The sequence below is a fragment of the Cryptomeria japonica genome, chromosome 4, assembly GCF_030272615.1.
Source record: "Cryptomeria japonica chromosome 4, Sugi_1.0, whole genome shotgun sequence".
Lineage (NCBI taxonomy): Eukaryota > Viridiplantae > Streptophyta > Pinopsida > Cupressales > Cupressaceae > Cryptomeria > Cryptomeria japonica.
Window position 1 is genome coordinate 418,867,238 of NC_081408.1, and position 23,606 is coordinate 418,890,843.

The window sequence follows — 23,606 nt, forward strand, 5'->3', positions numbered from 1 at the left end:
ATCTGAGAAGATAGTTAGAAGCCCTAACTATCCGCATGAGCCAAGAGCTGGAAGCTAGTTTGGCAGCTGAAGACCTTGTCAAAGAGAGAGATCATGAGATTGCTAAGATCAAACAAGAGAATGCAACTTTGCATGAACATTGGTATGCAGAAAAAGAAGAAAAAGAGGCTTTGCAGCTAGATCTTGAAATGGCATCATCTCTAAGAGAGACTATTGCAAAACACAATGAAGATCTTACTAGAGAGCTCACTGAGGCTAATGGAAAGATGGAAAAGTTCAATAAAAGTTCTACCATGCTGGATGAGCAGATCCAATCACAAAGGATGAAAGGTGATACATTTGGACTAGGCTTTAACACATCTGAGAAGGAGAGTCTTCTGGTACAAAGAGCAACATTCATAAGGACAAAACTGCTCCTAAGGTTAATAAGCCTACCGATAAGAAAGTTTTTAAACCTGTTTGCTTTGTCTATCATAAACCTGGACATATTGCAAATGTGTGTAGAAACAGACCCAATGAGAATACAGGCTACAATGCAAACACTAGGTATGTATCTAGGAGATTTAAAGGTCATTGTTTCACATGCAAAATGTATGGACATAGATCAGTTGAATGCAGATATGGAGCAAATAATCCAGTACCTCACATGAATCCCAGACCTAATGGTAACTGGAGGAGAACCTATGACAACCGGGGTAACATAAACTGGCAGAGACCCTATGTCAACCAATTTAGTCCATTTGAGATGGAAAAGGTAACTAATGTCATTTGCACCATTTGTAACAATTATGGTCATGTGGCTATTAATTGTAGAAGGAGAACTGGAAGAGGCAATGTAGGACCCTGGAGATCATCTGGAATGGCCTGCCGCCATTGTCATAAACCGGGACACATGGCGAAGTTCTGTAGAACTAGAAAGAACAAACCGGTTAATCATTCTGTAGATCAGAAAGGTAAGCAGAAGGTAAATGTTGAGGAAACCAGAGAAGAGATGAACCGAATCTGGAAAAAGAAGAGTGATGATATACTTGCAGAAGAACCTAACCCTTCACCCAGTGTGGAGAATCCTGCACCGGTGAATTGAGCTTTTCAACAGGGCTAAGGGGAGCATAGCGGTAAATCTACTTCCGGACCCCTTGAAAGATGAGTGGTAAGAGAATTTGCATTTTGAGTTATGTGTGAAATCTTGATATCTTTTGTCAATTGGTTTTTCGAAAGTTTATCAACTGGTTTTACACCTGTTAATATTGTATGCATCGTTAAGCAGTGTATTAGGGTTTGTAACCCTAGCAGTCGAGCATTTATTGCAGTAGGTAAAAAGGATAAAAGCAAGTTTTACTATGTTATCTTTACCCTAAATGCATTCGAAAGAGAATTCTTGAGCACTTGTAGAGCGAAGAGAGATTTGCTAGTTGGTCTTAGTCGAATTTGTGCTGTGATTTGCGTGATTGAAGCTGATTCGAAGATTAGTGAAGGTGGAATTGGTGTGTATTTGAGTAATCGATCGGTAACCGAGGCAGCGCGTGAGAATTAAGGTATTTCTTTGTAAATCCCTTTTTGAATCAAGTTTATCTGAATGGCTTCATCATCTAAGCAAGTAGAGAGACTAATGATCACATCAGAACCTATGGAGGTTGTGGAATCGGAACGAATAGTGTCTTGCAATGCTTTATCTCAAGTTCCTAACGGTGTCATTGTAAAAGGTGATTTGTCTAGCTATATTGATTGTAAAATCAAAGATTTAGGATCACTATCAATTTATTCTCAGTTGAAATCCCTTTGCGATAAGAGCGGAAAGATCCAACCTGAGTATATTAGGGTTTATGAGAAGGGTTTTCATAATGTAGCTTATTTTCTTGAGGATTTTGAAGAGGAATACGTCAGATTCATTCTAAGTCGTGTTCATGGTGAACACATGTATCTGGAAAGGACACAGACTATAACCAAGGAAGCTATCCAAGCTGTGACTGGTTTTTGGTCAACCGGTGAAGTTCCCAAGCTGAGGCGAATATCTAAAGAGACTGTAACCACTTTAACCTCGTCTACCTCTGATGGGCGTGCATTTTCTGTTAATAACTTTAAGGACCCAATGGTTAAACTGGCTACTATGGTTATAGGCTACAGGATATTCTATTCCAATAGAATGAACAGTGTGCCATCTGCAGCAGTGCATACAACCTATAAAATGATTGCTGAGAACGCAGATTATGACCTATGTGAGGCCATAAGGAGTCAATTAATTGTGAATCTTTAGTCAATCAAGAAGGACAACAATCAGAAGTTCAAATTTGGTCAGTTATTGATTGGATTATTCTTTTACTTTCAGAATTTCCTACTGGGAATTGGTGATATTGAATGGTCTAAAGACCTACCGGTAACTGCTTAGATCAAGAACATCATTAAGGTTGTTAAGAACACTTTCTCTGCTGCAATGAACAAGTATTTCAATGAATTTAAGAAGAAAATGAGTATGAGGGTAAGGCTACTTGAAGATGTGGTGAAAAACTTTGCTAAGAACATCATTTTCACAGTCACCATTGATTTCTGTCTGATGGAAGCTATTGAACCAAGAGAAGATGAAATGGAAGACATGAGCTATGAAGTCAATTATGACTTATTGATTGGTTATGCCAATTACCTGTTGGCATCTCCAGTGGACAAGAAGAAGAAAAGATTGGATACTATTGAGGAGCAAACTGCAAAAGCTGAAACCAGTAGTGCTCCAACCATTAGTGGTAAGGGAAGAAGAAGCTTGAGCAAGCGCCTCCGGTGTCAACAAGTACTAGAGTGACACGAAGTGTCCAAGTTAAAAAGGAACCGACACCTAAGGTACAGATAAAGAAGCAGACTGCAACAAATAAAAGAGGTCGACAACTGATTCTTCTGGCAGAATCTGATGATACTAACACTGAGGAAGAACCAAAGAAGGTAAAGGCAATTGGTAAGAAGGCCAAACCAGTTGAAGCCACCTCTTAGCAAGATATTCCCATTAAAGCTTTGTCTTACAAACCTATGACTGATTTTGAGGGAACGGTAAAGACATTGGGAAGGAATAGATTTGATAATGTTAAAGAATGTTTTGATTCAGATCAGAAGGAACACATTGTTCAACAGGTAATCAACTATTTGTGTCATTACAATTGATTACCTCATGATCTTAAGAAAGATATTTCTGATTCTTTATATTCTTTTGAATAAATGGGAAGAAGCTGTGAAGAAAGAAAAAGAAATTATTGATAATGTGTTTATGCAATATTTTCTTGATTTGTCAAAAGATGAGTTAATTGCATTGCTTGATAAACACAAAACACAATTTCCTTTTAAGTCAAGGAGATTAAAGCTTATAAGTGGAAAGATGCAGTCTGTTGAAGTTGAGACTCATCAGATAGCAAGGGACATTCAGAAAACGCGTAAACTAATAGAATCCCAACAGGCCAATGAGCAAGATACTGTGGAAGGACCGGAAATGGATGAGGAAGACATAGTGCAAGCTGATATTGTCTATCCTATCAAGAAGAAGGATGACACTACTTCCCAACCGGTAATCTTTGTTGATGACATACAAGATACCATTGATCTATCTGGGAACATTATTGAGCCAGATATGCAGCCACCGAAATTTACTGATTCACAGGTTAATGCAGTGGATATACCAACAACTCAACCAAGTGTGGATATTCCACCCCCAACGGTAAAAGATCAACCAGTGAAATCACAACTCCCATCGGTTTCATAGGATACCCATGAGAAACTTGTAGAAAAAGTTGTAAAGAAATCCTCTGAATAGGAAAAGGAGAAAGAACAAAAGGAAGAGAAAACCAAGGAGGAGAAATTTGCTGAATCTGAAAAAGCATTAGTCAAGCAGTAGAATGATGATGATGATGACTCATTTGGCATCAAAGGGCCTATAGATGTTGATAATATGAGTGCATCGGAATTGTTGGAGATTGCAAATGTGATGCAATCCAGAGCACATAAGAAGAGGCTTGAGGAACAGAGGAAGGAAGCAAAAACTATCCAAATTGCTGTGGAGATTTTGTCAAGTCTTCTACCGGAGACTGCTATAGGAAATTTGTCAACTCCTATTGACAAGCTTGGATAGTTGGATACTGATGCTTCTGACCAACTCAAGTCACTTGAGGAAGTAGCTTAGACTATGGCTAAGAAAAAGTACAGGAAGAAAAGAGGAGAACAAATAATGAAAGATATTGATACAGGGAAGATTGCTTTATCCCTGAACAAAGATCTTTTGAGAAAAACTATTGAGTCAGGAGGCAGAATTCTAGCCTACACACCTAATGTTTCATTTTTCTATGTTGATATAGTTAAGAAGCGAAAAGAGACAGAACTGGAACTGGCAAAGATATGTAATTCCTACATACCTTTACAGGACTCAGTCTTAGCTTTTGGCAAATCTGTGGATGATTTGCAAAATCGGTTAGATGTCTATGATTTTGAACAGGCAAAGAGACTCCGATCGTTGAAGGAGTTAAAGAACCAGTTGAGACCTAAAGTGGATATCTTACAACGAGTTTACAAGGATGCAGAAGCGGTTTTGGTGACTCCAGAGATGAGGACTATTGATGCAATGGAAGAATTTTCTGCACAGATTATGACAACCATTGAGATTTTTGAAACCTTACTGGAAACATGGGAGAATGATTTTTCTCAAATGAGGATTACTTTCAGTGACATTTTTTTGCAAATTGAAGTGAACACTCCTTAATACATTTTTATTTGTATATGTAAACATTTGATGCAAATTTTGCTATATATATATGTATTTTACTTTTCAATTTGGCATTGTTGTCAAAGGGGGAGTAGAAATATGTATGTGTTGTGAAAATTTTGTATGTATTGTTAAGGGGGAGTAGTGTTGGATTTTAGGTCTCAGATTAACAGTAAGAACAAAAATCAGAATTGTATCTTTGACAACTTATATTAACATGAAGGTTAGTTGAACAATTAAACAAACATAGTCTAAATGAAATGCATAAACAATATAACACAAAACACGAGTTACCTTGGGAAACCTCCCTCTTGGAGGAAAACACAGCAAAGAATGATCCTCAGATCTGATTGTCACCAATTGGATAGATTACAATACTTATCCCTTTAATGCTAATGATGATGAACAAACAACAATCTGTTTGTTCTAATCTAATAACTAGGTTAGCACACAAGCTTGACCAAGACTGCACCAAATTAGATATAAACAACCTTCTTCTTTAGATCTTCTCTAGGTCTGATATGATGTCTCAGAGCTTTGATAACCTGTCTTCAATATCAATATGAAGTACATAGGTCTGCACCTTTTGATGATGAAGTCTGCACTCTTTAATGGAGGTATTTGCATCTAGGATTATGCCCATGAATGGGATTCGCGTTTAGTCTATATAGCATCAATTCTTCACATACAATGGATCAGATTCTTCAGGCACGGATTGCTCCTAACAGTAGAGATAGTTCACACCAAGTTGGCTCAGATTCTTCATATACTGATTGCACATAATAGCTGAGAAGGTTTGCACTGTACGACTGGAGAATTTCGCACCATAGGGCAAAGGTAGAGTTCGCATCAATCTTTTGGAGCAGAATTATTTGCTTGAAAAACTTGTCTTATGCACTCCAAATGACACCATATATATATGGTGCTTGCTGACTTATTGGGTCGGCCCAATAAGTAATTGGCGCCAACTTCAAATTTGATTTCCCACGCTAATGTATATGTATTTGAATGCTTCCACCTTATATTATATAGGGTTGGCCCTATATTGAATTTGGCGCCAGTGTTAGTTTGAATGCCCACGCTACCTTTGGGTGTGGATACAAGTAAGGGCGGGCCCAACCCTATTTAGCAAAAATCAAATGTTGCCTTGGGCAATTTGATTTTTACTTTATAATTAATTTTCGAACTAGTTACAAACAACAAGTAGGAGTAGAAATATATGTTTGTACAACTTTTGTAAGCACACTTAGTTGTAAAGTTGTAAGATTTTCTAAGTGTTACCATCAATGCCAAAGGGGGAGATTGTTGGCTTGAGATGATTGTATTGAATGACTTCATATGTTGTCATTGATGCAACATGTACACACACATATGTTCACATTGTCTACCGGTATTACTTTTAAAGTTACTTGTATTGCAACTGGTATTGGAAGTTTTGTTTATGATGGTTTAGAGAGTGTCAAACCGGTACATGTAGACAACCGGTATATGCAGGAATAACTTGACATCAACTTGAAGATCGCAGAGACCATCAAAGAAGCAATGAAGGACAATCGGTTTACATGTTGAGATGGTTAACTCTAACCGGTATTGGTGTTCCAACCGGTATTCATTGATTGTGTGATGAGTTATCACCGGTCGTGATGAGTTACCCTAACCGACAAATTTTGGTGGTAATTTGTGATGAGTTATGTTTGATTGTCTAGATACACTGCACCTAGGAAATTGTGATATAATTTCTAAAGACGACATGAAATCTAAATGTCTATATAATGACATTATGATGAACTATTTTAGAGATACGATATGAGATGATTTGATGCGAAGATAGAAGTGTTAAGTTGTTGAAGGCATTGCAAAATATGTTGGTGATGCAGTTTTGAGTGCGCAAAAGAGGATCTATTCAAGCAAGTTGTGCTACTTCTAGATCACACCACCTGTTCTTTTCTAATCACTACAATAGTCAAATCCCCTAAACGGGTAAGCTCTAACAAGCTTCATTGTACAAATCCTTTAACAAAGTGATCCATTAGTTTGGATTCAGAAATCCTCTACTGAGGTTACTCCTAACAGGGTACTACCTTTAATAGGGTATAGCTCCTAACAGAGCTTTGGGATCTTTAACAGGATTCGCTCCTAGCAGAGCACTTTTGTAGACCTTAATTGGTCAGTTATCTATTACTGTAGATAGTTAACTTGTGAGTCTCATCTCATCGTGGTTTTTCCCATTTGGGTTTTCCACGTATAAACACTTGTGTTATGGTGGGTGTTTTACTTATTGTGGATGCTTTAATATCATTTTGGATTGCATGCATAGTGTTGAGTAAACTTATTAAGTATATCTACCGGTCAATGTTTAAAGTTTTATTGTTTTTGGTGTCATTGATTCACCCCCCCCTCTCAGTGCTTTATAAGTCTATCAGTGTCAAGAATAGAGCTTGTATCCTGAGCACTTTATAGGATGATCACCCATGAGCTTAGTGAGCTCAATCTACCATTAGAGGAGTTGTTGGAGAAGGGTCACATTCATTTTAGTATCTTTCCTTGGGTTGCATCAATCATCTTGGTTAAGAAGTATGGATCCCGTTGCCTTTGCTTGGACTATATAGGCAGCTGAACTAAGTAATGATGAAGAATCACTACCCATTGCCGAGGATCGATGACTTGTTTGATCAAATGTAGGGTGTTGGGGTTTTCTCTAAGATAGATTTGAAGTCCGAATATCATCAGCTGAGGATTGAAAACAAGCATTCATAAGACAACTTTTTGGACTTGATAACGTCAGAATGAATTCACAATGGTACCATTTGGTTTGATGAATGCCCTTGCAGTGTCAATGAGCCTCATGAATGGGGAGTGTTGTACATTCTTAGACTGATTTGTATTGGTGTATTTGGATGACATTTTAATCTACTCACAAATAGAGGAGCATGAGGAGCATTTGCATCAGGTTCTTCAATGTTTGAGAGAGACCCAACTTTATGGTTACTTGACTTTGATACTAAGAGTCATGTTCATGTGTAAATATGGGCATGAAATAATTAGTCAAGTAAGAATCCGGTTAATAAGATTTGTCTTAATCTTGTGTGCCATTGGAGTTCGAATCCATGAGTAGCTTTGAATGTTTTGTGATAATTAATTGATTGCATCTATTCTTTTTCTAGGTGTTGTTATTGCCATGTGTGTGTTTTCTTCCAGATCAAATTTATCATTGATACGACTCTTAAGAATTTTTATTTTAATCTTTATGTTTTAACTGTCATAAATTAAGAAAATTCATTGGTGAGAATAGGAGTTTTGCAAAGTCTCATGCTCTAGCCCTGAGAACAAAACATATAGGTCACGTTTTCTTATTTATTTCATCCTTGTGCAAAACCCCAAATAATAGTTTGTAGGCTTGGTTTTGTTTAAGATTTTAAAGTAGATTAGATCAGGGACCTTTCCTTGCAAATTTCAAGACAATATTTCTTCACCTACTGTTTTGTGTTGTCATGAAAGTGACAAATTAAAATACCACCACATGGTTTCAAGCCTCAGGTACATTGTAGTGGACCTTATTCTAGGAACTTTGAGGGAAAGTGAGATGGAAACTATTATGTTTAATGTCCTATCAATCTTAAAAAATTCTTTAGAGTCTAGTGAGTTTGTAGAGTGCACAAAAAAATGCTATCTGCACAATGTTATGGTATTGCAGACCTATCCATATATTTCACATTCATTTGTTATATAAACTGTGTATTTAGTTTTGACTTAATAATTTTATTTGAACTCTATTTGTTTGACATAAAAGTTGGTTCTGTTCTTTTGGTTGTAGTTAATGTTGTACACTCTGCTTATAAGAAAGGAATGCAGAAATTAACAATATTTGGTGTTTACACCTACGCTACCCGGGGATGCGTCCTTGGGCTAAAATCTCCCGTCCCCATATTGGGGATGTTTTGGGGACTTGTGGACGGCTAGGGGACATCCCCCTGTCGTCCACAAAATTGCAAAATCTGTGGGAAATGTCCCAGAAACTTGGGGACGACAGTGATTCTCAAAGGGGGCAACCCCCCGTCCCCAATATGGTTGGGGATGTTTGTAACATCCCCTAACAAACCCTGGGGACGGCCAGCCGTCCCCCTTTTCCCACCACATTAAAAAAAATAAAAGACTCAAATGCTCATAAAAAAATACATTTTTTAATTTTATTATAGGTCCGCAAAACTTATTTTTTCACTAATCTGATGGGTAAATATGTAAAATAATGAGCAGCAGCTTGGTAATAAATTTCACAAACACTTAGAACTTGGTAGTGCATAAAAAAGTGGTTGCAGGTCTGAAATATTGGACTTTTCACTGATATGAAAGGTAAACATGCCTGAATCATAGCCAGAAGCACTCAGAAATATGAATAACAGCTTGGTAATGAATTTCACAAACACCCAAAACTTTGTAGAAAAGATGAAAAACTCCTACTCGGCAATAACTGTTTTGGTCCAAAAATTTTGAAAACTTGGGACTCAGCGCAAAAAAATTGGGGAAAAATCGGCAAAAACTTGGCAAATTTATCGAACATTTGAATTTATGTAATTCTTAAAATATTCTTGAAAAACACGCATATACACTGAATTTGTAGAACATATTACTGATTTCCATCATATATAAATCAAAGTTTGAGTTGAATACATATCATATATCAAAAAATAAGTGCAACCTCTAAATAAAACTTGAGTTCTATACATATTATAGAGGATTTGCATCCCTTGAATCTCCTTTCTATAGAATTAAAGTTCTCCTCTATTTCACATCTTTCATAAAATAAATACTTTGTTCAATAGCTAGCATTGGCATGTGCACACAAAGCCTTTCAAATTTTCAGCTCATCTCTTACACATTGATGAACTTTGTCAGCCTTTGCAACATACCGTCAGCTTCAAAAACATGGTTCAAGAAGCATGAGACTTCCACATGAAACTACCATATCATGCAAAAACACCATATTGAAGTTTTCCTCACACATACACCCAAAGGATTTGCATTCTTCCCATAGAGATGCCACATCCCTTGAAGGCACCTATTTTTAACTTGTTGTGGATAGGTACACAATTACACTAATTGATTCACAAATGGCAAGGTGCAAGGTTATGTAATCAATTGCATGATAGTATTTAGTAAAAAAATACTCAACAAATCATTACTGCAGATTTAATTGAGTTCTTCTCCCGATTTTTTGCAATTTTTTTCCAATAAATTGCCTTTGATTTTTTCAAAAAAATCATCCAAGAGTTTTTCTCAGATTAAATTGTTGCCATAAACGACTTAAAATAAATGAGGAGTTGAATGATTTTTTGCATATTTTTTCATCTATGCTTTGTAGTGCATAAAGAAGCGGTTGTAGGTCATTAATAGTAATGGAAGACTATCAAAATATCCTCCAACCAGAAAGAAAGAATGAACTACATGCAAACAAGTCTTGGCATATTGACAATGAATTTTCAATTATGAATGCATATTGAGTATTGACAATGAATTCTGAATCATGAATGCATATTGAGTATTGACAATGAATTCGGAATTATGAATGCATATTGAGTATTGACAATGAATTCTGAACACAAATGTGATATATTAAGGTTCTATAATGTACATATACCTGCTTTATTTATGTTTTCATATGAATATAATGTATATATACATGCTTTATCTATTTTTCATATGTACATTAAAATTTCCCTATATATTTGGAATTTTTCCTATATTTTATATAGCCGTCCGTCCCCTTTGCTGTCCCCTTGCCATCCCCAAAATTGGCAAAATGTTTTGCCATCCTCGAAACTTGTACCGCCATCCTTTGTCGTCCCCGTCGTGGAAACTCGGGGTAACATAGGTTTATACCTACGTTACCCGAGGACGCGTCCCCGACTTGAAAACCCCCGTCCCAGTCCCGGGGACGTTTCCGGGACTTGGGGACGGCCAGGGGACGTTTCCCCCCGTCCCCAAATTGTCATGCATTTTGAGGGGACGTCCCCGAAACGGGGGGACGCCTGCCCTAGCTCTGGGGGATGTCCGTACGTCCTGGGGACGGCTGGGACGTCCCCAATCTGTCTCGGGGACGGCCAAATGTCCCCCATATCTAAGGTCATTAAAAAATTAAAAAAGTTGTATTTTCAATTTTTTTAAATTTTTTTCTCAAATTGTTATTAAAAATAAAAAAAATGTTAGGAGATGCAGTTTAGGGGCAGCATTATACTTTGCCAGGTTGATGAGGAGGAGACACCACATTGAATGGTTGGGATTCCATTGGATGAGGTGGACATAGACCATGACAGTGGGAGAGACTTAGAGGACTCTGATTTTGATGCAATGTTAGGAGATGCAGTTTAGGGGCAGCATTATACTTTGCTGTTTTGTATTTGGTTTTACATAGTACTATTTTGATTTTCATATCGTAATTGACAATGAAAGTATATGGCAGCAGTGTAGCCTTTGGGTATTTTGACATTTTGTATGTTATTTCTTTAATATCTATTATGATATGCCTATTGACAATGTGAATGAATTAAAATTCTGATTTAAGAATGCATAATTGCATATTGTCTATTGAGTATTAACAATGTTGTATGTTCACAATTTATATTCTAAAATGTTTTCAACTTTTCATAGTATCATACATATGCTATATCCATGTTTTCATATGAATATAATGTATATATGCATGCTTTATCCATGTTTTCATATGAACATTTAGAATTTTCCTATATATTTTAAATTTTCCCTATATTTTATATAGCCGTTCCCAAATTTGGCAAAAAAATTTGCTGTCCTGGAAACGCGTCCCGCCGTCCCCGTCCCAGAAACTCGGGGTAACGTAGGTTTACACCATTAGATTCTTAATGGCACTGTCAAGGCTCAAAAGTAGCTCTATGAAACAAGCATTTTGCATTTTGAAGATAAAGCAAATGTTAAAGAATTTGATTTCATTTCTTGCATGACTTACATTAAAATCATGTATTGGAATCGCCCTTTCTCTAGAGACTGGGATAATCTTCTAGAACCATGGATATAGAAATCTACGTATAGTATTTAGAAGAACTTTACCTGTATGAAACTGATATTTCAAGATTATTACCAATATTTGCTTCGTTTTTTTTAAAAGGACCTTAATCAGGCAAGAACATTGCTCTAGAGTCTGTATGGTATTACAAATATTGAGAAAGTTGAGAATGAAAATTGATGTGCATTGTTAATTCCTATTTGGGAGAGTCATATCATTATTGAATGGCACAATTATTGAGAAAGTTAAGAGTATGGAAAGAGATGTTTTTGACCAGAGTCAAATAATTCCATATTGAAGAAAGCTACATTTCTTTTTCTTTTTCTTTGACTGCATGAGTTAAACACTCGTGGATATTTCTCTTTTACTACCTTATATGGAGGCTTCTGTATGAGGAAACCTATATGGAAACTAATGCTTTGGTTTGTTTCCTTGCAAAAAATTCCAAATCTCATTTTTTATCCCAATTTTTTTGGCTCAAGCATATTTTGTATTTATTTAAACTCTCATATTCTGTTTTTTTATGTTTTTATGAACATGGCTGCTATGTGTTATCACAATCAAGATGAATAGCTGGTGGTAGGTAATAGTTTTGTATTGTGATTGTATTTATCCATAATCTCATGATTCTTTTCTTTGAATTTTTTTGTAGCCCTTCCCGGTGGAGTTTTCCCTTTCAGATATTAGATTCTTCAGCACTCCTGGTCGAAGTGGAGGACTTAATGGTGAAGCAGAAATGAACCAGACTTCTTTTATGAGCCAAACTCTGAATGACTTTTCTAGCCCATCACTATATCTGCGGAAGGAATTCCGTTAATGTGTACAGTTCCTTTTTTGGGAAGATTGCTTGTATGTTTAGTTTTCAGCAAAGGCAGCATTTTCATGCCATTGTTGTTGTAATCTAATTAAGATATAATTATAGCTCATTTAATTCTTGCAGAAGAGAGAATGGAGGCACTTTCCTGCATAATTTATTTATTGAACTAGTTTGCGGAGATTCTTTGGAGTTTATTAATGTCTATAGGTTGTATACAACCAGGGATAATAGTGCAGTAAGATTTGCATATCAACGACGGGTGTACTTACTGCAGATAATGTCTTATGTGTATTGCTCTTGAAATAAGCTGTGTTCAGCATTTTATTATTCGAAAAATCTCTTGTGATTTTTTCTGCATGCATTTTTATTGCTCTTAAGAATTCTCAATTTCTTTGGGTTATTCTTAATTTTTAGCCAGGCTTTACAAAATCATTTTACCATATGCATTTGATATACACCCATCAAATATTTGCAAAAAATGTAACTCGCTTAAAAACTCCAGCTAAAAAAATGGCGAGTTTTTGTTAAAATCTCACAGAAGTCAACAATTAGTTGCCAAAAAGCTTGCAACTTCTGTCATTTTTTTGCTGTTCTTTCATGATGCAATTTTGCACAAAAATGTCATTATGCATTGTTTTGGAGTCTATTTCTTTGAGCAGCAGTGTTGGAGCAGGGAGTTTCGGCTTATCATTGTTTATTCGGCATTACTTCAGTGGCATTATCAGCATTTTATGTCAAATGACATTGATCCATATTCAGATTGGGTTGCAGAGGATGTGGATATGTTGTTTATTGATGATGGTTTGGCTACTTTGGAGAGGGAGGCAGTGGAATGGGAAGAAAAAGTAGCAGCATTTGATAGGGCAGAAACAAGGATGACAAGCCATCAGTGGGTTTTCATCACACCACAACATGGTCCTATTGCTGAGGCTTTTGTTGAGGCCCATATTGAAGATGATGCAGCCATATAATCCATTAATTTGTACCTAGTAATTTTTATTTATATTGAAACTTGAAGATGATATGTATTGAACTCATTTTTTGATCTATGGTGTCTATTAAACTCTAATTTTGATCTATAGATGGACATTAGTAATATGTTATTTAGATTTAGTAATATGCACAATTTTGAAGAATATTTTTACAAATTTATGTGTATTTTAAATTGGGAAAATTTTGTTGAGTTTTATTACTCGATTTTTTCCTTAAGTTTTTATGGTCAAGCTTTTTAAATTTTTTGGGTCATTCAAGTATTTGTTGAGCTTGAGTTTTTTAATTTTTTCGACTATGATATATTTTACAGGTTTTATTTATTTGATTACAATTGTTAGAAATTAGGCACACCATCAATTTATTTATGATATGCATGTATGTATGTATAACAACAACGTATACATATATCTATGTGTGTGTACACGCACACGCACGCGCACGCATCTTACAAATTTCATAGGCTCAATCTACTAGAGACACCAACTGCTCATTCAATTCGTGAGCACTTGCCCACTGGAGGCACCGACCCCTGTTCACTTAGAGGCACCAATCCCTCATTCAATTCGTGAGCACTAGCCCACTAGAGGCACCATCCCCTTATTCAGATTTCCACCTTATCAATGTTGCTTCTACAATGGAATGATGGATCATCTATTTCTCCACAAATTTTTCTATAACTCTCTTCAAACTGTCATTATCTCCTTCCCAAATCTTCTATAATTTGATCATAAATCTGCCATAAAATGATCACAATCTTTTCTTCAAAATATGCTACAAACTCCCCATATTTTTCTCATCAAGTTTGAAATAATCTTCCTAAAACATTTATTTCTTTAAATTGTTCTCTTTCTTAAATCGTGCCTTCTCAAGAATAATTTTTAAAAGTACTGTTTGCATAAACAAATTGCACTTTCCTTGAATTGTGCCTTTTCAAGAATAATCTTTAATCATACTATTTGCAGTCTTAACTAAACAAACTGCACTTAATTATCTCTGCCTTTTTATATTGCCTGTAGCATTATTTATAGTTAATATAGGCTCTTTTCAAACCACTGCTCCCTCAACAAGTCACACCCTTATAACTTCAGGAAATCGCAAACCACCTTGATTTGTTAATCATAAACAAATCTGTCTTGTGGCTAATCGTTGCACTTTATATTATAATGGATTTCTCAAACAGTCATATTAGACGACCATAGCAAGCATATTAATCAAATGCCTTTGTTCTTCTCATAATCAAATCGCATCTCATAAACCATAATCACTTCCGGCATATTGATATTATAGATTGCTGTCTTGTCTAATTCAATTGTTGCTTAATGAGATGAGATTATCTGCTTCTCATCTAAATCGTTTTCTTTAAATAAATTATGATTTATTTAAGTCTTCAATATACTTCAAGTCGCTGCCATTATAGATTAGTTATTAGAATATAAAACATAGTTGCATCTCCTCTTTAGTAATCATTAATGTTTGATATGTTCTTTATTGTTCATAATTTGTATCTATAATAATCTTGCTTTGACAATTCTACTAAACATCATTCTTGGGTTGTAATATATATGTCAACAATCTTCATTGAGTGCTAATGACAATATTTTACCTTCGTTGACATCAATGACAAACTTTTCAACATATACATATATGTATATACATGTGTATATGTGTGTGTATAGGCACATGTATTTCATGTATTTTATTCACTTAAGCTAAATTTAGGTGTCTTTTACTTTTATTTAATTAAGTTAATAATATCTTAACTTGTCTCATTCATTATGATTGTGACACTTGACACAAGCTAATTTAATCTTGTATTAGATATTTGAAGATTTTGATTGTACTTATGTGTTCGATTTAGGCTTGGGGGGACATTTGAAGTCTTTCATGCTTAGTCCTTCATCTTGGCACTAGCTAATTTAATTATGATAGCCTTCTAGTAAATTGGGGTAGGAATAGCTAACCCCATAATGTTCTTAAAAAATATAATTGAACCTCAAAATTCCCATGTGGTTTATGGTCACTACTACTAATATTTGGCTACAATCAAAGGGTTCCTAAATAATTTAATTTGATCTTTTTGTTGGAGGGATTAGCAATTTATAATAGGGTCAATAAAATATTGGGTTAATATTTGTTTAAAAATATGACAATCAAGATTTTTTTAATGCCAAATCATCAAATTGAAATTGCCTCCTCTCCTCACTCTACCAATAGAGCCTATCTCGATTTCCATCTATAGTTCTTGTAAAATCAATAATGCTTTGCGTGGAAGAGACAAACCATACAAGATGAGGGGGAATATTTTGGATTATTGCAAAGAACAAAATGTATTAATGCAATACAAATATGTTTTTTAGTTGTAATCACCTAACCTATTGACTTGACTCCAAATATTGTCACTTAGCCAAGAAAATCTATCCATCTTAACACCTCTATGTCGCTAATTTCATCATTGCTACAATGATTGGAATGTGGAGGAAAACCACATATACCACAAGGTAAAGAAGTGATAATATCAATTTATACTAGTTTGAACCCTATTTATTATAAAACCATGAGCTACCCAAGAGTTATGACTAAACTAGGATTGCTAGAGTAATGATTTTATTCTTTTTATATTTTTCTATTGAGTTAATACATTTCTAGATTGGTGCCTATCAAAAGATAGTCATGGTTAACAAGAAGTAATTTTAAAGAAGCTAAGTAGAAAATAATTGACCAAAGCATGAAAATGTAATTAAGGTTTGAGTATATAGAAAAACATACTTAGTAATCCATTACCATGCTATACTAATCCATTTGCAAATATAAAATGCTCATTTCAATTATTGTAATAATTTTAAAAAATGTTGTCATGTTTATGAAGTTAGATTTACACTCATAATAATAATTGTGTTAAGAGAAAACATCTATTGCATTAGAAAATTCCCTAAAAAATGTACCTACAATCTTAGAGACGTGAAAATTACAATACTTGTACAATATTCTTTTATGACACTTAATATAGTCTATTGTCTTCATGCAACTAAAATTATAGCACCAACTAAGTTTCATTGGAATAATCATTGACCAATTCAAAATAAATCATAGAATTTTTTTTAACCCTTTGGAGATGGTCATAGAAAATGAGACCATAACAATTCAAAAATGGTCAATGTTGACTAGAATTAGGAAATACATGACGATTTCGAGTAATGGTACCATGAGAGAGGTGTTAGTTTGAAATACATATGTCATCATATTTAGGTCCACTTTTAATGGAATTAAAATATTTGAAAAAATCATGATAGAAATGGGTACTTGTTTCATAAAAAAATGGATATCCATTTAGGAATAGGTCCCCAAGCCTAAACATGTATCTATTATGAATGAGTACTCGTTATGCTTTGAGGTCCTATGCGTAAATGAGTATTAGTTATAATGTGCACCTATTTCATAATGGGTATGCATTTTCTAAAGCCATTTAATTATTTTTAAAAGCTCTATGAGCTCATTTTTTCTTGTACACATGGCAATAATGAGTTTTAGATAGTGACTCAAAAGGTGTACTCCAATTATAAGCCTAATCAAACCCATGTTTTATGTAATACTCTTACATGTTTAATATAATTTTAGAGGCTCATATACTCTATGGAAACCATGACCCATGGTCCCTAATGATTGTAATGAGGTTACCTAGCGATGAGACAAAAGTAAATTATTAAAGTATTAAAATATATAACTATGTAAAAGTAATCATTGATCCAAAAAAATTAAGGAGTTTCAAACATGAAAATAAAGTATAAATACTAGAAAAGTGGGGATCTAAAGACGCTTATTATTTATGAAACCTTGAAGTGAAGATTGTTTCAAGTAACATCCATTGGATTTGCAAAAATTCTGAAGGAAATAAAAATTCCTTATGGGTTAACCTAAGATAATGAAGTAATTGGAATCAAATAAGCACAAATTGGCTTAAATTAAATAAGTATAACTAGGACCAATAATAATATATTTTATAATAGATAAATAAGGAAATAAATATGGGGGGCAATACTTAGATCTATGATCAAGATGCGTGGGCTAACAATAGAAATTATTGAATTACTAGTTTGTACATAGATAATGATGTATATTTGTTAAATTGAAATGTCTTATATTCTACATTGATTTTGGGTTCTATTAAGGTTTTAGTCTAGAATTATTAGTTAACAATGAATCCCACTAGATTGAGCTTCATTAGATAGAAAAAAAAGATTGCATAGACTAAAACTACTAGGCCCATGAAATGCAACTTAAAATATTGATTAGCTTGGATGTGAAATGAATTCATGCCAATTTCATGAGAAATCTCTAGCATGAGAAACTCATTTGTTTTGATGAGAAGCCTAACAGTTGGGATATCAACTTTCCTATCATTATCTAAGTCAGTCACACACGATGAAACCTCAAACATTTGACACATCTATAATAGAAGAATCTTAAGATTAAATGCCATGAGGAAATATAGGGATGAAATAACATAATATTCACTTATAATACCTAGCCCACATTTTATTAATCTCAATAGGTTGTAAGGAGGCTAAAATAATTTCATCTTGTTGTCATTTATTACACATGGTTGTTCACTAGAAATTTCATATAAAGAATCAACTGGAGAAGGTGAGTGTGAGAGCCTTTTGTAGAGATAAACCGTACTTAGATATACTTTTGCTACAAGAGTTTAAGGCTCTTATATTCCAAGAAGAAAGTATCCTCAAATTTGTCAAGAATAATGATAGAATGGTTTTATCGAATCATGACAAGGGGAAAGGTGGAACTACCATGCTTGTCCACCCAAAATGGAATAGTAATATTTCAAAATGGGGCTCGTCCCCTTCAATAGGTTGGTTTAGATTATCTTAAACATTGGTTTAAAACCCTTGGTGTATGCTCCATATACGCCTCAATAACTATATAAAGAGAGTTGTATTATGGAATTGGATGTCAGACCTTCCTAGGATCCCATGGTTGTGCAAAGGATATTTCAACATGGTTGAAAGTAAACATGACAAAAAGGGTGGAAGAGATTCTGTTTGGAAAGAGGATGATTTTTTTTTTTAGGCTAGAATGAAGAGGACTTTCAATTTGGTGGATCCCCTTGAGAGGAGGAGGGCATATCCTAATTCCATATGGTTTACATTATGCAACAACTAGTTAGTGACTAAAAGGATCTATTGCAGACTGGATAGATTCTATGGTAATAAGAAATATGTTTTTTTCACTTGCAATCATGATGGATCTCTTGTATTAGTGTACCCTTCTTCCATTCCCCCCATTGATGCATCCTTTTTTATTGGCCTTTCTCTCCCTACCCATGTTTAGGCTTTTCCTTCCTCTTTCAAATTGAACTCTCCCTTGCTCCAAGACCAAAACAATCTTGGAGCTATGTGAATTGTCATTGCCTTGGCCAAAAACTTGAATAAAAACCTCAACCCTATCCAAAGATGGGAGGGTCTTGTCTCAATTTGGAATTATTTTTTGGAATAGTTGGTAAGAAGTAAACTATGTACATAAATAGGGTTGATAATCTGTTGCACCATTAACTGCCTATATTGAAAATTTAATTGCAGTCTACCAATCCTAACATCCAAGGTGAAGCTATATATTAGGACCAAATCTCTCTTCAAGAAGATTCAAATTTATAAATTCCAAGGTCAAAAAATCAGATCTAAGATGAATTGGGTTAAGGAAGGGGATAGGGGCTCAAAATATTTCTTCAGTCTAATTAAGTATAAACAAAGAAAAGATGTAATTGGTCTAGTTAAGGTCAATGGGGAGGTCTTAGATGAAACCTCTTTCATGAAACAAGAATTCCATTCTTTTTTATCAAAACCTCTTCTCTTTGAGGAAGATTGAAGAGCTCTTGAAGCAAAGGAGTTCTCTATTAAAATGATCCCAAAAAGGGTCTCTCTAGAAGATGCTAGGATTCTTGATCAAGATCTATCACTTTCTGAGATTGGCTGCACCACTAGATCCATGGCTAATGGCGAGTCTCCTGGTGCAAATGAGTTAACTGCATAATTCTATAAGACAAATATTAAGTGGATGAACTGAACTAGTAGAGGTGTTTAATGCCACTTTTTGTAACAACTAAATGGGTTACAATATGAATAGGGGGATCATCAAACTAATTCCTAAAGAGGGGGACAAAACTCAAGTCACAAATTGGAGGACAATCACCCTCCTAAATTTTTCTTATAAGATCCTAGCTAAAATCCTTGCTAGTAGGTTGATAGAGATTATGGGGAGAGTTGTTTTAGTTACCCAAACCGAGTTCATAAAAGGAAGATACATTCTAGAAAAAATTATTACTAGCCAGGAAGGAATGTATTGGGCCAAGCACGACAACCAAAATATTGTCATGAATATTTTACATTTTGAATAGGCCTATGATAGAATAAAATGACCTTTTTTTTCTAGAAATGTTAAAAGATTTTGGTGTTCCTTATAAGTTCTACAAGTGGATCAACGACTCTTCAACCCAAGTGGACATGAATGGTGTGCTCTTAGACCCCATATTTCTTCAAAGGTCTATTAGACAGGGCTATCCTATAGCCCCAACACTTTTTGTGATTGTTGTTGATGTATTGTATTTTATGTTAAAGACTAACCCAATTTCTCTTCCTATCAATCACATAAGACTTCCTACTAATGAGTTGTTACTGAATGCTGAATTTCATGATGATATTGCACATTTGAGTGAACTAACAATACCTAATTTTTATAATACAATCAAAAGGCTAGAGGAGTTTAGTGCTGCTTAGGCTCCCAAATTACCCCCACAAATTCATTGTCATAGGTTGGACTAATAATCCTCCAAGTTGGTTGAAAAATAAGGTATGACAATGCGTGAACCCCCAAAAGGTGGCCAGATATTTGGGGATACACTTTCTATCTCCATTTCTCTTGAAAGTATGTGGGAATGATTTTTCTAGAAAATTGAAAAGAAACACATGAAGTGGCAAACTCATTTTCTCTTATTATCAAGCAAAGTTCAAGTTGTCCAAAAAATTATTGCTTCTCATGCTATGTACCACTCCTTAGCTTGGCTATTTTTTAATTATTACTTTGATAAAGTTAAAAAAATTATAAGAGAGTTTATTTGGTCTAATAGTTAAGGTGGAAGGAAAAGACATAATGTGAATTGGGATTGGTATTTCTTGCCAAACAATATGGGAGGCTTAGTGTTAGAATTACTTGTCTATGTTGTCATTGATGTCAATTTGATGGTCCGAATTGATGTGGAAGGTAGGTATGCATGTTGTATTGTAGATTGTGGAAGATAGGCATGTATGACGCAAAAGACACATAATGTTGCATTTTTGATATGCCTATTGCCCGATAGTTTTGTATTGGCTGTATGAGAGTTTTGGTGCTCTGAAAGTCTGTGCAATATCAGAATATTCAAGATTTGTAGAGGTATGGATTGCTCCACATTTCATGTTCTCTTGTTGTGTGTTTGGGATTATAATATTCATGCATGTATCTATGTTATTCTATCTTGGCACACATTTTTGTGCTCTGGAAATGTGTTTTTAGTTATGATGTTTGTTAGTCCAAATTGTCCCTGGATGTTCTATCTTTTGGTCCTGTGATTGTGGCATTTGATAATGTGTTGTTGTATTGTGGTGTGGTCTAGTTTTCATTCCTTTCCACCATGGGAATGCTTAGTGGAGACCTATTTTTAATTACATTTCTTCATCTCCTTGGCCAACTTGTATAATATATTTTGGAGATCAATATATATAAAGATCACTTGTCATGAAAAATCATCAAGAAGGTTTAGTAGACGGAAGTTGATTGTAAGAATAAGATCTATCTCTGGCAATGTGAAGTGGTTGATCAATGTGGTTGTTTGTTGTTGAAAGAAATAGGATTCTTTCTTTCATCCTCTGGGCAGTGAGCCCTCCTTTTTTTGGCAGTTTTAGCCAGGCAATGAGCCCACCTGCAGTGAGTAATTCTAGTAGTGAGCCATCTTGTAAAAATCACCTTAACCGGTGTTACCCTAATAGGTGTTTTTATTTTGAGAACTAACATTCTCCATGTTTTTTCCCTTCTTGGGTTTTCCACATCATATCTGGTGTCTCTTGTGTGTGTTCTTTTCATGATATCATTTGTTCATGGTTATGCAATCTAAAATTTATATTTTCCAGATCTGTTTTTGTGAAAAATTTAATGTTTTAATGGATAACTGATTCACCCCTCCTCATTGTTATCCATAACATTTAACTCTTAGATCTAAAAGTCTTGAAGCTTTAGGGTTTTTCCTTGGCTTCCAAATGGATATTTAAATCTATAGATGGGAATGAGCCTTGGAAACTTTTGATCAAAAATAATTTTGCCCTCTCCAAACCAAATAAGGGAAAATAATGGGGTCTTATCCACTTGCATGAATTTTTTCTTTGGCCAATTTGAGGTTAGAGCCTTTGGTAAGACACTTGATTGTGAATGGGGAATATATGGGTAGAAATCCCCCATGGTATTCTCTATAGAAGTCTCTCTGGTGGAATTGGCCCTTAATGATAAACCTCTTGATTTATCTCAAGGCTACTTTGCCCAAAAATGTCACTTGCTAGGGGTTTCAAGAATACAAGATATTATGGAAACTGGTAGTCTAAGTTCTTGGAAAAATTGAGGACCAAGTATGATTCACCTGGTAAAAATTAAAAAAACTACTCCATGATCCTAAATGGCTTGGAGGAATAGTTTCTTTGTAGAATCCTAAGTGAGGCATATTTGGTTAAGCTAATAAGATGGAAAGATGGAACTGAACTTCATGTATCTCAATTAATAAAAAATATATGTTAATGGTCTCAGAAGAGGTAATCAACTCACTTAATTAGTCCTAGAACCTAAATTGGTTTGACACTCATTGGTCCTATATAGTTTGACACAAATAACAAAACTCTATAGAACCTAAAAAGGTATGTTTTTCATTGGTTCATTATTAAGAAACTTGTTGTGGGTTGTTTTGCATAAGTATGATATTACCCATTATAATTTGTGACCTATGTGACATGCCTAAAATTTTTAAGCATATTATTTTTGAATGCAAGTATGCTACTAGTATGCAGTCTCTATTTTTTGGGCAACTTGTTGTTTGGAATGATAATGTTGGATTTTATTGACATGTAATTTTAGCAAGTTATGTTGATACATTCAATGTTTAATTGAATCAATTTTGGATTATTCTTTCTATTAGCGGGAAATGGACAAGGAATAAAGTTGACTTAGGCTACCACATATGGTCTACAATATAGAAATAGATCTCTAGTCAACTCTAGGAATGATATCCTATCTCAAAAACTTGTATAAATAGCTTTGCAATGGATATTCAGAAGATATAGAAAGGTAATAGCGTTGTACGATGATAATTATTGATAGGAGAATAGGAAGTGATATTCCAAACATGTAATGCATTTTGGAGATCAACGATATAATATGATGGTGTTGTTGTTGGTCGAATCATATGTGTTATGATTATACTTTGTGGTTTATTGAGGTATGAATTATTTATTGCTCTTATTTATTTTCACATCTATTGATTTCCTTCACCATGTCCTCTAGAGTATAAAGAATACAATAAGATCTATTTAGGGTACAAATATTCAGACTGTATAGTCCCCATTCCTCTTGCTAACATTGGTTATGTTGCTAGGACCCTAGAGTGAACAATAGGGAAATTTTTAGTAGAAAAGGGAGGTAAAGTGGTTGAAAATTGATTTGCACTAGACCCTAATGGTCACCTTAGTGAGAGGAGGGTAGGAAATTAAGGGATAGAAAATGGAAAGAGGGTTGAGATCTGAAAGGACCTCTTAAAAGGTGTGATTGTTCAAGTTCTAAAGGATGAAAGGGTAAATGTAAAGAGATGAAGAAGAAGACTAGAACAAACTATCATGACAAAAGAAAAGAATAAGAGCAAAAGGGAGACTAGAGAATTGATTGCCGAAGAAATGGTCATGAATACTAGTGAAAGAAAAGCATGACAAACTCATGAATGAGAGGAACAA

At 34.7% G+C, this 23,606-nt stretch overlaps 1 protein-coding gene across 1 annotated transcript in view; it reads left to right on the forward strand.

The window, feature by feature from the left end:
• Positions 1-12,943, forward strand: part of LOC131030810 (transcription factor MYB3R-4) — a 96,870-nt gene extending 83,927 nt beyond the window's left edge. Inside the window, exon 11 of the mRNA XM_057961728.2 lies at positions 12,418-12,943. Within this exon, the coding sequence (XP_057817711.2) occupies positions 12,418-12,582 (165 nt within the window). The 3' untranslated portion in view covers positions 12,583-12,943. The remainder of the gene's footprint in view (positions 1-12,417) is intronic.
• The last annotated feature ends 10,663 nt before the right edge of the window (positions 12,944-23,606 follow it).